A 16,690-nucleotide genomic window follows, 5' to 3' on the forward strand; every position below is an offset into this window, starting at 1 on the left:
AAGCCTTGATATCAAATGGGCTTTGTTTAACCATTGGACTTGATGATCTTAAAGGTCATTTCCAACCCAGTTGATTCTATGATTCTATGAAACTAGATGTTTTTGGGAACCTTTGGGGCTGTGCTGGTTTTCCCTGGGACAGAGTCAGTTTTCTTTACAGTAGCTGCTGATGGGCTGTGTTCTGCGTTTGTGCTATAAACAGTGTTGATAACACAGGATGTCCTTGTTATCAGTGAGCAGTGCTTCAACAGGGTCAGGGCCTTTTCTGCTCCTCGCACCACCCCACCAGTGAGCAGGCTGGGGGTGCACAAGGAGCTGTGGGAGAACATGCCTGGGACAGCTGACCCCAGCTGCACACAACACACCATGGATCATGCTCAGCATATAAAGGTGGGGAAAGAAGAAGGAAGGTGGAGAAGCCCCTCTCCAGGTTTCCTGGAGCCCCTTTAGGCACTGGAGCTGCTCTAAGGTGTCCCCAGAGCGCAACAGAGGGGCAGGATCCCCTCCCTGAGCTGCTGGGGTGCAGCCCAGGGCACAGTAAGATGGTAAATGCTCACTGAAACTATAGGCTTCCTGCACAAACCCTCATTTGTAACTGCCTGCATCCAGCTGCTCTAGAAATACCAGTAGAAAAGAAATGCATTGTAGAAAAATGACAGTGAATCTGAGGTTTCTTGGCTTCTCCCCAGTCTTCTGTTCATTAGAATCAATGGGGAAATGTTCATAAGACTTTGTAAGTGGCTGCTTCTTTCTCCAAATGGGACCAGCCCCTACAAAACTCCTCCTGCAGGGATTCACAGACATCTGCTGTGCTCTCCATCCTCAAAGAGATGCTTCCCCCTGACATCCCAATTCTCTGCCATATAAACTGTGATTTTTTTATGCTGTATTCTATACAGCTTCCTTCAGAACCCTTTCAGATTTCACGTTGAGATCATTAATTAAATGAATGGTTATTTTCATGTTCCATTTCTGAAGAATGTCAGCCTGATGCTTCTAGTTTCTTATTCCTAAAGGGAATGTCATTTTTCCCCCTTAAACAATACTGCCATATGCTTCAGCTACGAAATCCCCATTTTCTCTCACCTACCAGTTTCCGTAATTGTGCTATTTTAATGTTTTATCAAAGAGATGAGATCTATTGCATTCTCCTCTTCTGTTGGATTTCCTTCATGTAAAAAACCTCTTTATCAAATAAAATGTCCCATTAGTCTGTTGCACTTTGTATTACGTTCCTTCAGCTCTGAAAGTTGTTTTAAAGCCCTGAATTCTATTGTGGTTGGCATGGTGGTTAGCCTGAAACGCTCCTGATTCACTCTCCACATTTCCTTACATGTAGATAATACATCTATTCTTCCCCTGTCACACAGCACCACTTTCAGGTCAGTTAAAAAGCCCACACATACTCCTGGAATTGCAGTTTCATGCTCTCAGACCTGAGTCCATCCATGGTTTTCTCTGCCCTTGGCTTCGCTGCTGCTCTGCCTTTGCCCACGTGCTGGACGTCACCTTCTTTATGGAAACCTGGAGTACAGCGCTCTGGTTTTGAGCTATAGTTCAGTGTCTTTAACCTCACTGCAGACAGTTCAGCCGAGTTCATCAGCTCACGCGAAGAAAGTTCCTTGTGCGTGTGACCTCTACCCTTTTATCCCTTCTCAGCCACCGAGAGGAACTCTCCTTGCTTCCTCCTGGACACCCTTCTCCCATCCCACTTTTCCCATACTCTCTAACCCAAGCTGCCACCATTTTCTCCTGCCCAGGTCTAATCATTGAGAGCAAGCAGCCATTGCAATGATCTCCCCAGGGAAGTGGTGACTCCCCAGCGTCGGACACTGTTAGGATTCAGCTGGACAGCTTGGACCAGATGATCCCTGGGGTCCCTTCCAGCTGCGATTCTGTGATTCTGTGATCTCCTTTGTTGAGTCCTCCTGGTTTTATGACAAACATTTGCTTGTGACAAGACGGTACTTGAAGTATCTGCAGTGGGTTTATTCTCACTGTATTCTCAGACTTCACACAGTCCTGTGCTCTGCTGGTGTTCAGTGGGTTTCACATCATTATGTTTCCTTTCCCCACTTGCTGCCATTTCATGCTTTCTCCTGGCTGCTCACAAAAGCCATAGTCCTGGCTGATGCTCAAGAACATGGCCCAGCCAGCCCTGTGGTTGCTTGCACTGACAGCATATAGGCTGCATTGTCCAGGCATCAGTTGGACACTGATGGTGTCTGATGATCAACTGATCAGTTGAAATGCCCGTGGGATTGAGGAGTGGTCTTCAGCATCCTTTCTGTCTCCTGCTTCTGTCACCAGCTGCTCCCTCTTTCCAGACATCAGAGAAACTTGATGGCTCTTCCAAAGCCATCAGCTGCATTACAAATGAGAGCATCTCCTGGGACTGTTTCTATCCTACCAGCCTGTGTGTGGATGAGTGGCTGCTCCTTTACCTCCACCAGTGCGAGGTCTCTGGTGCAGCCCTGCACCCTCTGGCATCACTCTGTTCCCACTGGCTACTGCACTCTCCCGCCAGTACCTGCTCACCTCCACAGGGATCCCACCCCAACAACCATCTCCTTCACTTCTCCTTGACTGAATGATGTTAGGAAGTGCCTCCAAGACTATGCACCAGCTTCTTACCTCTTTTCCCACAAGATTTAAGTAGCTGTGCTTGATGCTGGGCTGCTTTTAGGACTTGTCAGAGCCATTTAATCACATCCTTCCCATGCATCCCTCTTTGTCCCAGTGTGCAAGTGAGCAACTTCAGATGAAAAGCTATTTTAGGGAAGAAATTACAAATGTTTCCTAATAGGCAACACAAATTATTGACAACAGCAGCATATTGCAGTGCCTAATTACCTTAGGAGAAGCTTCTACTTCTGTTCTGCCTGGGTAGCTTTTTTTGGGTAGCATATCCACAGAAAGGATTTTCAATTAACATTGACCTTTAATACTCGGCCTGGGTTTTGATTCTGCAGATGGTGAAACGGACTGCAAATGAGATTTTGCAATATACCTTGTTCCTTATATTTCTCAGCTGATTAGTTTTAGCCTCTTCCCAGTGGCTACACGGGTGCATTCAGCTCACAATTCCACAGCAATCTCCGGTGCCATGTTCAACCCCCTGAGATATCATGTAGAAATGCTGTCAGGCTCCTCAGATAGACACGTTTTCATTCTCCAGCTGCAGTTGTTACTCATTTTAGCAAAAACAAAGTCTTTACTTTATGGAGGAATATTGTTCAACTGAAATTCAGAAGGAAAAGAACCCGACCGGAGTATATCTGCTGCTGATTGCAGGGGGGGTGTTGCTCACTGAGCTCTGCTTAAGGTGACTATTATACCCCAAAGAGCACAGTTATTAGTTACTGTTCTAATATTAATTGGGAAAAACTTAAGTATGACATAATAAACAAATCACGTTTGTCTGAGTCACTGCCATACGAAAGAGATTTTAAGAAATATTTAGTAGAACTCTGCTTTGTATTCTATTGTTGCTGTCAGCAGGGAAATCCATGCTAATTGAATGTATGTTTGCTTTAAACAAGATGTCTTGAATATGATTAACAATGACAAATCTAATAATGCTTTGGAAAAGAAAAAATATTCTTTTGGATTCTAAGATCACAGAATCACAGAACCCCAGCCTGGTTTGGGTTAAAGGGAGCTTAAAGCTCCTCCAGCTCCAGCCCCTGCCATGGGCAGAGACACCTTCCACTAGAGCAGGTTGCTCCAAGCCCCTGTGTCCACCCTGGCCTTCCTGGCCTTGAACACTGCCAGGGATGGGGCAGCCACAGCTTCTCTGGGCACCCTGTGCCAGCGCCTCAGCACCCTCACAGGGAAGAGCTTCTGCCTTACATCTAATCTGAACTTCCCCTGTTTCAGTTTAAACCCATCACCCCTTGTCCTATCTCTACAGTCCCCGATGAAGAGTCCCTCTCCAGCAAAATATATATTGCAGCTGTATTCAGTCTAAAAATCAACAGCCAGTTAATGATATTTAAAAGCTCCCACTTTGCCATACTTATAGTCTCCTCTTTTTCCCAGGTGTTACTTGGAGGATGGAGCTTCCAAAGGAGCCTGGCTGAACCGGTCAAGTATTATTTTTGCTGGAAGTGACAAGTGGTCGGTAGATCCTCGAGTTTCCATCGCCACAGCAAACAGAAGAGAGTACAGCCTGCAGATACAGGACGTCGATGTGACAGATGATGGTCCCTACACTTGCTCTGTGCAAACTCAGCACACTCCCAGAACGATGCAGGTGCACTTAACTGTACAAGGTATGTGCTTGAACCAACTGAAAACCCTTATTGGGGATGCACTAGAAAAAATCAGTTTATAGGTGGGAAATGTCAGCTTTCAAGCACATTTTAAGGCACCCTGCCCCTCTTCCTCCCTTCCTTTCCTGTTTTCCTTCTTGCCTTCCTTCTTCCTTTCCTTTCCCCCCTTCCCTCCCTCCCTCTCTCCCTCCCTTTTCTCCCTTTCTTCCTTTCTCTCTTCTTGGACATGCATAGCCATAGACTGTTTATGCCATTGGCTCAATAGATAATTCACCCAGAAGGGTCTCCAACTTGCCAAAATCAGGTTTAAATCCTCACTCATGTTCTGCTGACAATGGAACAAGATGTAGAAGTACAAGAGGAGAACAGCAGTGCAGTGGTTGTGGTACAGTTCCCTGCAGAGGCACTCTGCTGGTATCTGGCGGGTTGGTTTAGGTCTTCTGCATGGCACCAAACTTGGTTGTTTTGGCTGGTATTTGGCAGGTGCCTAACCAGGTGCTGAGCTCATGGCAGGTTTACAGCCCTTGCATTTTAACACCGATACCAACTATCTCCAGAAACACCCGCGCTTCCCTTAGGATGTCACAGCGTGCTCAGAAACAGGCAGTGCCTCTGCTGTGGCACATGGCAGGAGGGTCGCTGTGACCAGGACCTGGCTGTCCCGGGGGGTGGCACAAGGCCACGAGCTGTGCTTTGCTGGTCATGTAACACAAGTGGAGACTCAAAGACGACTGATGGATGCAGTGAGACTGATGCGGGAGCAGGGTCTGTCACACACTGCTGGCAGCTGCAGGGCCATGAGCTGTGCTGGCAACCCACCAGCCCGCTCTGGCTTCTCATGAGAGTTCTAAAGGGGGAAGATGAGTTGCTTTGTGGGTTTCTTCAAGGCGGTTCCTTGAGGGCAGCTTGGGAGAAAGCACAAAAATGCTTCATCCTTGGCATGTCTTTTGGAGCCCCAGTGCCCCTGGAGCCTTAGGCTTTGTGGCTCTCTGAACCCTAACCCTAAACTGCACAGCATTTGTGCTCTCTGAATCCTAACCCCAACCCTACCCCTAACCTAAATGGTATCTTGGAGCTGAGGCTGAGGTACCAGCATCATCGTGGCCCAGATGAGAAGGGTGTGGAATGAGCAATGTTGGTGCAGTGCCATGCTCCCGGGATCCTCATCCCCTTCCCAGCACAGCTCAGCTGCAAGGAGGGATTCACCAGGGTGCTTCATACCCCATCAGGATGTGTCCTGCCCCCATGAAGCTTTAGGTATGAAGCTTTCCATTCATTTTATTGGCATTTAAAAGAAGCAGTGTTTCACTTGAACACCTCTTCTCTGGCGTGTGCCATCACAAGCACTGTTACAAAACCAAGAATTAACTCATCAGCCTAAAAAAAGCAAAGCTAGAACCAGAAAGCAATTTTTTCAAATGTGGAAATAGGAACTTTATTAGCTTTAGAAACTTAATATAAATTCATTAAAACCAAAATAAAACAAGGACAAAATAAGCTGCTTTCGCATTAAAATACATAGAGTTTTTAAATTCCAGACCTCTTCTCACTAAACAACACAGAGATCCCAATGCTGTTAATAAGAACAGTCCATTTATAGAACTAAATTGATACGAGACAGTTTATTGTTACAAGTGCTTCAGGACAATGGTGTCTGGTTTAAACACATGAAGGTGATATTTATTGTGCTGTCCCAAGATAGACAATTCTTCATTCCAATGGTCTCTGGAACAGTTAATGCCCTTGTGCAAGGGGCTAAGAAAAATTATTGGAGATTAATTGCACGTCTAAAACATATAAACAGGAGCTTAAAATTAATTAGGCTAACTGCAAGCACATAGAGAAATAATAACCCAATGGTTAAAAATATGCATAATTATTAAGCGATTGCATTTTTATCTTCAGAAATGCAAAGTATAACCCAAGGCTTTCACTTATTAGTCTTTGGTGTAATCATCATTAACATTTTCTTTTGCATTTTTATGAGTAATAAAGCGATGAATATAAACCAGAAGCATTTAAATGGCAATCTCTATTAATCCATATGGCACCAAAACCCCTCACAAATAACGTGTAGGAAATGCTTCTTAAGCTTATTATCCTCTACCACCGGACCTCTAGAACCCGATGGTTTGTCAGAATGTGAGACTCTGGCTCTGCCAAGCTGAGGGGGGTTGTTGCATCAAGAACATTATCGTATTTGGTAGCCAAAACCTCACACTTAGTCATTTTTACAACCTTCCTCAGGGATGGCTGCTACAGGAAGGCCCATGAAGGTGCTGTTTGTGTGGGCTTTGTTCAGAGATCGCAGAAGTGTTTGTGTCCCATCAGAATGGGAAGCTGCAATGGAGAAGCTGTGACAGTGTCAGTTATTATTTCAATTCTGTATATATATTCAGTTAGTGCGATGTTATTTGAGGTGTATTTTGTGTAGGAGGAGAAGGGGGAGCTCCATGAAGCAAAGCCAGAACGAGGGAGCCATTTGCAAGATAAAAATGAAAGAAAAAACATCATTTTCCCTGTATTTTCCCCTGTGTAGTTCTCTTAGCACTTAGCAAGAGGGGAAAGCTGCTGAGCTCTGTACTAGTAAAGCCCAGTTCTGCAAGCTGTGAGTGGCAGAGGAGGACCAGCAGCTCTGGAGGACCTTAGAGCAGCTCCAGTGCCTAAAGGGGCTCCAGGAAACCTGGAGAGGGGCTTTGGACAAGGGATGTAGGGACAGGCCAAGGGGAATGGCTTGAACCTGCCAGAGGGGAGATTGAGATGAGCTCTTGGGCAGAAGCTCTTCCCTGTGAGGGTGCTGAGGTGCTGGCACAGGGTGCCCAGAGGAGCTGTGGCTGCCCCATCCCTGGCAGTGTTCAAGGGCAGGTTGGACACAGGGGCTTGGAGCAACCTGCTCTAGTGGAAGGTGTCCCTGCCCGTGGCAGGGGTTGGAGCTGAAGGGGGTTTAAGGTCCGTCCCTTCAATCCAAACCATGCTGGGATTCTGTGTTATTAATATAGATATGCATAAGTATGAGCTGTGCCATTTACGTTCAGTGGAGCGGTTGCAAGTCACACCAATCACTCAATCCGCATGGGTGGAATCCCACCTTGACTCAGAGTTGGGTTTTGCACAGTGATTTAGAGACCCCTGCATCGAGACTTACCAGTTGTCATCTGTCCAGTGGGATAGGGAAGCGACCAGGACTCGTGCATGTCAGCGCTTCTAATCAGGTCACTTTGTACTTACAGTGCTCATAAAGCCACCACTTCACCTTCCGTGGGCTGGGACTCAGGAGGTAAAGATGCAAGATTCATACATCCTTTGAGACGGAGATTGACCTGTCTGAAAGTAAAGGAGACATCAAAGAGCTAATTGGTGCTATAAGCTTACGTACCGTTTCCCACTGAAAAGGGTTCATAGGGCCGATATAGTAACATTTTATGGAAGCAGTTTTATGTTTCCCTTTAATATTGTTCATGGCTTTGTATTTTAAGAGTAGAAACAACTTCTGCTGTTGGGGAGAAATAAATGAAGGGAAAAGCAGGTCTTTTGCCAAAGTAAAATCATTCTGTCAAAGGGCTGGGTTTTCTTTTACATCGTGAATAAATGATCAGCAGCAGACCTAGAGCAGCACATGAGATAACAGGAGAAAAAGAGCATTTAAAAGCAGTCTTAGCCCTTTAAAACTGCTCTGCCCTACAGGCTCTATTCTGTGGAGTAACACTGACAAGAGACATTCTCCTGCTGGAAACAGCAGAGCTGGAGGAGCCAGGGCTGTGTGCTTTGTGTCACAATTAAAGGGATAAAGACTCATGTCTGATCATAAGCTCCCAAATAAGTTCAAACTCCAGACTGCAAAATTATTTGCAGTGAAACCCCACTTTAAAAGCTCTGTAAATCCACCTCTTTTATTTCTCCCCCTCCCTTTTTTTGGTCTGTGTGTGAGGTTTTTCTCCGCACACAGACCCAGAGCTGTCATTTTGAATATCCTCTTCTCTGCTATTTGGGCTGACAATTTCTGAACGTATTTCTGTAAGTGATTCGGAGAATAAATACATTTTAATGGGTAAAGATGCCTTAATTTCCATGAATAAACCATGGAAAAGTAACATGCTCAGTAAATAACGGAGGCTTAAGGGAAGCAGCAGCCTCTGTATCCCTGTCCCGTGGGGGATGTAGGGAGCAGTGACACTTGGTGGGGTTTGGCCACAGTCAACCAGGAATCTGTGGCAGAGCGTGACGTTGTGTTTCAGTCTCCCATAGCTCTGCTCAACACCTTAATGAGGCCTCCAAGTCAAGTCTGGTTAATTATTACATTTTGTACCTAGGAAATTAATCAAGATAGTTAATAAAGAAGAAGAAAGAGCCTAATGTGTCTTTAGCCCACATTTACATCAGTGCAAGAAAAATCACATGAAAGCGAGGAAGATAATCCGGTTAACTGCACTTTCAATGACCTTATTAAGAAAGAGGGGAGACTTAGGAAGTCATTAATGAAAAGTTTAGCAGGCAGGAGTTTGTAATCAACTCCATCTACCTCATGTCCAGATGCTTGATCTGCAAAGTCATGAACTGCAGATGATTTAAACATCAACTCTTTGCCACGGTGAGGCACAAAAATGAAATACCTCTTACAGCGCTGCATCGCTCATCATTCTTCTAGCAAAGGTTGCAGTGTCTGCTATTTCTAATGTGACATTTGTTCCACCAAAGCTTAACTTGCATCCTCCAAGCCGCATCCCCCTTCCAATTTGCAAAAATATGAAGACATGTTTACCAATGGCCTTGAGAATGAATTTTGCTGTGGGGCAGAATAGCAGCCACAGCACAAAGCCCCCAGTTCGCTCCATGCATCATGACGAGGTGATGATGGTGTGCCATGGGGTAAAGGATAAGGCGGGCTCCAGGGAGAGCGGGGCCAGGACGGGGTTTCCAGAAGGACCTGAGTCACCACTGGATGGCCACCAGGATGATTAGGAGAATAAAGAACTTGTCTGAAAGAGATTGCTTCGCTTAACCTACCGAAATGAGGGCACAGGGAGAATTTTGTTGTGTTTATTAATACGCTTGGTGCGGATCACGGGAAGGGAGAACAAACATAACACCAATTCAACAAGACCAGGCAATTATAACCTAGCCGTGTGTGAAACGTAGTGTGAGAGGAGGGGGAAGGTGCTGGACCCCGTCGTGCTGTGGATGGGGTCTCCAGGGAGAGTGGCCACAGCTCGGGATGGCAGTTCCCACAGGGTCGGTGGGGTGGCCATGATGTTGGTGAGCAGGGTTCATGGCTGTGGTCTTCCTAACGATGGGATTCAGGGTCTGACAGCTCCGTTTGAAGGTGATTGAGGAGCCTGGGGGTGCTACTGGTGACATGGTCTGGGTCAAGGGGTGTTGTTTCAAGACTGTATCTTGGTCTGTTACGGCTGCACAGCGCAGTAGATCCGTGGTTTAGGCTTTGAGGTTTAGATAATAGGTCTCATTCTCTTTGCCATCCCCTGTCTCCAGCCGCCCATGGTCTCAGCCAATACTGGGCAATAGGTGACACAAAAACGCTTTTACATTAGTTCTTTGACATTTTAATTTTTATTTTAATCTAGCCCATGGTGGGCACATTTGGGGCTCCTCTGGGACAGACACTGTGCATGTGAGACACAGTCCTTGCTCCTGCCCTGCCCTCTCCACATCATCTCTTCTGCACTCATCACGGTGTGAATGTAAATAATTCAATTATCTATGCAAATGCAATTTATAGGTTCAGTCAGAAACCACAACCTATGGTTTTTATTTAAACATGTGTAAGATTTCCAAAGAAATACTCAAGGCTCTTTTTCTGTTTAATAAACCTCCTTAATGTCCCCTAAATATTAATGTATTGATTTAGTCTTTGCAATGTTTGCAAAGCCTAATTTGTTTCCTCAACCAGGCCAAGAGGGACTTGAATTTGGAGCTAACGAGATAAATCTTACCCAAATTTATTTAAAGTGGGACAAAATAAATATGCAAAAGACTCCTAAAATCATATAACAACCACTTGCCAGCTAAAACTGACGATCCATTACTCTTATAAATTGCGAGCACTCGAGCAGGGTGTCAGGTTTTGCTATAACATTAACCCACTAGTACCAGCTACTGTTATCCTCTTGTCCCTGCTCAGCACAAGGAGAAAGAGACCTGGGAGAATTGTTCTGGGGGCAGCTGAGGAGGTTTGCTCAGTGTAGACCCCCCGCCAAATGAACCACCCGCCCCAGCAGACAACTCACGTGGACTTGCCATTGCCGAGGGCTGCAGCCAGAGTCATTGATGCAGCATTAATGACCCGTCAGAATCCTCTGGGATTTGTATTTTTTTAGCCATTCATTAAATCCCTCCCACATTGGTACCTCTCGCGGTGCTGGAATGAGCTGCAGGGATTCTCTAGATATATATAAAATGCGTATGAATGGCTTTTCCCTTCTTCAACAGGCTTAAATCATGGGAAATGTTTGCCTTAGCAGGTGATCTCATTTACAAGGATGTAAAGCAGGAATATGTTATGTGAAGAAGAACAGGGCTGTACTAGTTCCAAACTCATAAGCCTGCGATGTTTGAGGTGTTTTATGGTCGGGGCTGCAACCGAATTTCCATTAGAGGCCTGAAATTTCCATCTTCTGAAATCTGCAGGCAAAGGATAATCTACACGAAATAATCACTCGTGCTCTGGTCTGCAGTGTATTAGCTCTGTTACATGTGAATTAAGGTGAATGAGTTGTTTTGTGACTGGTGAGAGTCCTGCAAAAGATGCGTTCAGCTGAGTTCTAAGTGTCTTTCAGCAGCTTCTTGCAATGCCAGCAGGAGAAGGAGGCAAAAATACAGGGTAAAGAAAAAAACAGCTAAACCCCAAGCAAATAAATGAACAAAAAGCCCAAAACCAAACCCACCCCCCACCCCAAATTAGGTTAAAAACCACAATAATCTCATGCAAAGGGAGCCAGTGTAGATGGTTAAATTCTGAGGTTTGTGTCTGTTAGTTAAGGTTCTTCATCCCCTTCTCTCCAAGGCTAGGAGAGGTGCAGCCTGACGCTTCCTGCTCAGGACACAGCATCTCTCATCCTTCCTAAAGCATGGGTCTGGTGAGCTCCCAGCCTGCAAACAGGCAACCTCCTTCAGAGGTTGAATCCCAGAATCCCAGACTGGTTTGGGTTGGAAGGGACCTCGAAGGTCATTCAGTTCCAACCCCCAAACTTTTTGCAAGGCAGACTTCAAAAGAGTTTTTGGAATAATAACAATTCTATCAAGGAGTGAGCTGGTGGCTGTGTCTGCTCTGTGCTGTGGGTCTCTTCTGCTTCTTACTGCCCTTAAGGCAAGTACAAATCAAATCTATCACTTTGCATTAGAATGATTTAAAGTGGATGATGAGAACAAAACCTGTTGGGCCAGCTTTCATTTTTTAACGTTATTCCCTTTTAATTAAAGCACAGACAACCTCCCTGGTCTCCCACATCCACTGATGAGGCTTTGGTGAGGGAATTTACCATCACAAGCGTTGGACTTTGAAACAGTGCTATCAGTTTGTGGTCAGTGCGGCTTGCTCAGGGCCCTGGTACCTCACCGAGTGCTGGCAGAGCTCTGGCAGCACGACCCCTGCCTGGAGCTTTGGCATCACACTGGCCACCAGCAGAGAGATGTCTCTGGGCATGTTTGTGTAGCCGTTGGAGCCCAGCAGCAAAAGTCACCCATAGCAGGACGTGCTGTGTGATTGCATCCTACAACGAAAGAATTTACCCAGCTGCCAAACCGAAACCTGCTTTTTCAAGGTGTCTTAGTTATTGAATAGACCTTTTTTAAGATTCCCTATTTACTGAATATGTTCCCACTGAATTCTGAGGCAAAAATCCTGCTCATTTCACCCAAGGAAGACCAGCTCCCATTACAAGGCTTGCTTGGAATATTAAACTTGAAATGTTGTTTGTCCTTTGTACTGCCTTAGAAATATCATTGGCGTCTGAAAACAGCGTGCAGCAATGCAGAGACTTTAATTCCAATCACTTTATTCCAGTGCAACTTCCTTTCACCAGGTCCTCCATAACTTTATTTTGTAACTGAAGTGAACTGCAGGAGTATTATTTTAAAGACATAAAATTTGGCTTAGAAGGGTTTGGTTACTTGTAAGTACATGTTCTTCTGAGCACCCTTACAGTGGGCTCTATTATTCCCTCTCTGAACACCTCTTTGCCTTCCTGTTGATTCAATTAAAGGCAATTGGGCTGGCCTGGAAAAAATGAGTTAGCAATTATATGGTTACTCATTGCCATTATTTCCACACTGCAAGTGGCTTTGGGACTCTGTACCCTGAGTAAGCACTACAGTGTTTTATTGAGCTCTCTGCTGCCTGTCACAGCGAACACTGTGATTACTGTGATTGATCTGATCTTTTCTTTTTACACTGGATTTCCTGTTATTTCCACTTCTGTAGTTTTTGACTGTCTGTCGTCAGGAGAAAAATAGGTGTCCCATGTTTGAAAGTTCCACTTCTGCTTTGTTGTTAACAAAGGAAGTTAAATAGCATTGGAGTGCATTGAGAGCCAATCTCTGCAACTCTTACTCAGTAACAGCTTTTTCATCACCCGGATTTGAAAGAGGATGTAAAAATTATCCCACCTGATGGCCTAGAACATGCTGGGTTTCTCTTGGAGAAAGGGTTTAAATCTAAATATGTAGTGAGGCCTCGCTAAGGAGGTGCAAAGCCACTGATTTCCCTGAATGAATTTCCAACTTTCTTTGAAATCCTTTTCTTCTGTTTCTGTCAGATTGAGGAGAAAACGCTGTAAAAGCATTTCCAGAGGCAAAACTTCGGCAGAGTAAGATTTTTAGTAAATTCTTCCTCATAAGATTTCAATTCAGGCAATTAAAACATACTATAGCAGGAATTCTGCTATTTGTAGTCAATGAAAATAGATCCGTCTATGAAAACCATTCCTATAGAAGCATGGAAATGGAAGCAATGGAAAGGAACTGGGGAGTAAACCAATAGGACAGATCAACCACTCCAGAGGCACAGCCATGTCCCTTCCTGTGACCCAAAGCAGCACATCTGTCGTGTCTCAGTGCAAAAGGCTGGGGTCAGAGTCTTGTTTTTAGCCTGGTGAAAACTAATAACGTCTGAAACACGGAATATCTGAGCTGAGATACTGTAATCTGATAAATCCCCTTTGTCAGGTCCAGTTAATGCTTAAAAATAAGACAAGTGGAACCCGTGCTCATTGCAGGTTTCCCAAAGAATGAACTCAAGTTTTAGGACAACTCTTTTAGGCATTAGAATAATTTAATTCTGGGATAAAAAAAGAAGCCGGACCTTTCATGGACTTCCTAAAAATGAGAGAAGAGCTTCACAGAAACTTAAGGACAAGATAGATGTGAGGAAGAGATTTCTTATGATGAGAGTGGTGAGGCACTGGCACAGGGAGGTGGTGGATGCACCATCCCTGGAGACATTCAAGGACAGGCTGGATGTGGCTGTGAGCAACCTGGTCTAGCTGAAGGTGTCCCTCCTCATTGCAGGGGGTTGGATGAGCTTTGAAGATCTCTTCCAACCCAAGCTATTCTCTGATTCTATGACAGAGCCAGTTCTGTGTGTTTCCTTGTGTGACATGACCTCGCCTCTTACCAGCAAAGACAGAATTACACATTCCTTTGCCTCAATAATGAAATTCTAAATTACTTTTAAACTGCTTCTCTGGCTATATCACAGGTTAAGTAACTGTAATTATTAACACTGGAAATAGCATTCCATGTATCAGCACAGGCAATTCTAAGTGTATGAATGTAATCAAAATAACTAGCTATAAACCCAATATACTCCTAACACTTCACCTTTTGATATTATTAAAAAATAAGTGTGAGTTTTCACAAAGACATTACTTTAATGAGAAGGGAGGTGGAATTAGTGACGTCCTGCAGGCAGAGAGCAAGCTAGCCAAGCTCCTGCCCTGGTTTGGCTTCAGCATCTCTGGACAGCCCCTGTGGTCTGGTGTCCTGGAGGTGCAGGGACCGGATTCACCTGCCTGGGAAAATGATGCCAGCCCAAACTCCCTGCTGCCCACAAGATGCTTCAAAAATGCTCAAGCTGGGAATGTTTTGTGCTACTGCAACATGATGCATGCTGAGAACAAAGAGGAAAAGTAGATGGAGCTGATTATAAGCCACAGTGACATGACACTTTCTAAGGAAACGTGCAATAACCAACGTGCAATTCGTAGGTGTTCTGTGGCTCCAGAGTTTTAACTTGGGAAATAGGTTCTGCGCATCAGCTGTGGCTGTGTGCCAGACATCCCTGTGCTGGCAGGCACAGCATCACTGAGGCAGGATGGAGCTGTGCTAATGCCTTCCCCCTGCACCTCCCTCCCCCTCTTGCCTTCCACACCCTGGTTTCTTTCCCATTTTTCATTGCAGACTCAGGAGGTGGGTTGGAAATGGGGTAAAAATAAGGATGCTGGTAGGAGTTTCTCCTGTGGAAACAACACAATGTCGAGGCAATGATACCTACGTTATTTGCTGCTTGACCATCAAATCAAGAGCAGTTTCATACCGATGGTGGGTCCTGAAGTCCCAGCTCTTGTGCACTTGGTGGACATTCTGGCCTTTCTTGCTTGCACTGTAGTGATCAGAAATGTTGGGAACTTATTCATACAAGTAGTTAGAATCAATGGGGTTGGAAAAGCTCATCATTTAATTTCATGAAGTCCAACTGTTCCCTAGGACTGCCAAGTCCACCACTAAACTCCCTAGGTTCATTTACATTGCATTAGCTATAGACCGAAATCAATGCGTCAACAATAAGTACATAATGATTGTCCTTTTATAACTGTATTCTTCTTAAACTTAAATTTGCATAACTATGGCTAAATGAAGGAAAGCATTACCTTCCATTTAACATGTGGGGACCCTGACAGAGTTGAGAGGATAAAATCAGACTTATTTCACGGTCTGAAATTGCCCTTCTGATGTTCAGCAATATGAAAATCCAGCCAGCAAGGCATTAGTGGAGAGAAATGAAACCAGTGGATGGTTCAACCCCATTTGTTTCTAAGTGAAATGTCTACAACAGTGTAGCAGATCACTTCAGAGTTCTTGTCTGTTTGTCCTGGCTGTCGGTGACAGTTCTTGTCTATGTTGGCTATCAGTAAGGTATGAGGGGTGCACAAGCACATACACATGGATGTGCACATGCAAGTTCCTTGTATTTATTCACATAACAAGTCAGACTGGCATCATTCAGAATGGATGTGCTGGGTGCGTAGAGATGGTCTCACAGATGCCAGCAGTCTGTGATTGCAGAGCAGCGCTCTGCTGGCAGCATAGCTCTGGAACTGAACAGCTATTCCTACCTGACACAGGTTTGGATCTGTTCACCACTCTCCTTGTATTTTCTGAAGGTAATTCTGCTCATGTTTAACTTCATCTAGCAAGTAGAAACCCTGTGCCGTAAACCCAGTTGTAAATGTCAACATTACATACTTAAAAAGCCTAAAAGCATTGAAATTAGCGCGTGGAATTTGGAAACCCCATTAAGCTTTAGTCTTATTGAAATAATTGGATAGTGGCATCTGTAAAAGTGTGAAATGTCATTTGGGCTCTTCCAAAACCTGTTGACAAACCTGTCTTAGATTTTCCTTTCCATGCAATTTAAACACTCAAGCTGTCATCTGTGAGGAGCAGTGCTGTAATTAGTCTCTAATATTCTATTCTTCCATGTACAGTCTTTGTCTACGTACTTTGCTTCTCTTTCTGTGCTCTCCTATGGAAGTAGAAGTCTGCACACTGACATGTCAAATGGTGCTAAAGCAAGGAAAAGGAAAGGCTACACATGGTGGAAAAATAGGACTGGGCAATACACGTGCTTTTGAAGGAACAGCATCCCTCACTCCTGTGATGGTCCAAGCTGCTCCTGATGATTCCAGCCCTCTAGCTACACAGGGGCTTTGTAGGCACAGACCATTTCAAACCATGGCAGCATCATAGAAACCCAGACTGGTGGGTGTTGGAAGGGACCTTCCACTAGAGCAGGTTGCTCCAAGTCCCTGTGTCCAACCTGCCCTTGAACACTGCCAGGGATGGGGCAGCCACAGCTTCTCTAGGCACCCTGTGCCAGCGCCTCAGCACCCTCACAGGGAAGAGCTTCTGCCTCAGAGCTCATCTCAGTCTCCCCTCTGGCAGGTTCAAGCCATTCCCCTTGTCCTGTCCCTACATCCCTTGTCCAAAGCCCCTCTCCAGGTTTCCTGGAGCCCCTTCAGGCACTGGAGCTGCTCTAAGGTGTCCCCTTCAGGAGCCTTCTCTTCTCCAGCTGCCACAGCCCAGCTCTCTCAGCCTTTCTTTGTCTTTTCAGGGGAATGCATCCTGTGTTGCACACTCTCCCATGACCGTGGTACCATGAGCTCTAAGGGATGCACCTAACACAT

General features: G+C 45.1%; 1 protein-coding gene across 1 annotated transcript in view; it reads left to right on the forward strand.

The window, feature by feature from the left end:
- LOC104402712 (neuronal growth regulator 1-like) overlaps nucleotides 1–16,690 on the forward strand; it is a gene marked incomplete at its 3' end in the record, with an annotated part of 74,745 nt that overhangs the window by 24,082 nt on the left and 33,973 nt on the right. The window contains exon 2 of the mRNA XM_010010660.1: nucleotides 4,042–4,274. Coding sequence (XP_010008962.1) covers nucleotides 4,042–4,274 — 233 coding nt within the window. The remainder of the gene's footprint in view (nucleotides 1–4,041; nucleotides 4,275–16,690) is intronic.

Source organism: Nestor notabilis, unplaced genomic scaffold, assembly GCF_000696875.1.
Source record: "Nestor notabilis isolate BGI_N333 unplaced genomic scaffold, ASM69687v1 scaffold613, whole genome shotgun sequence".
NCBI lineage: Eukaryota > Metazoa > Chordata > Aves > Psittaciformes > Psittacidae > Nestor > Nestor notabilis.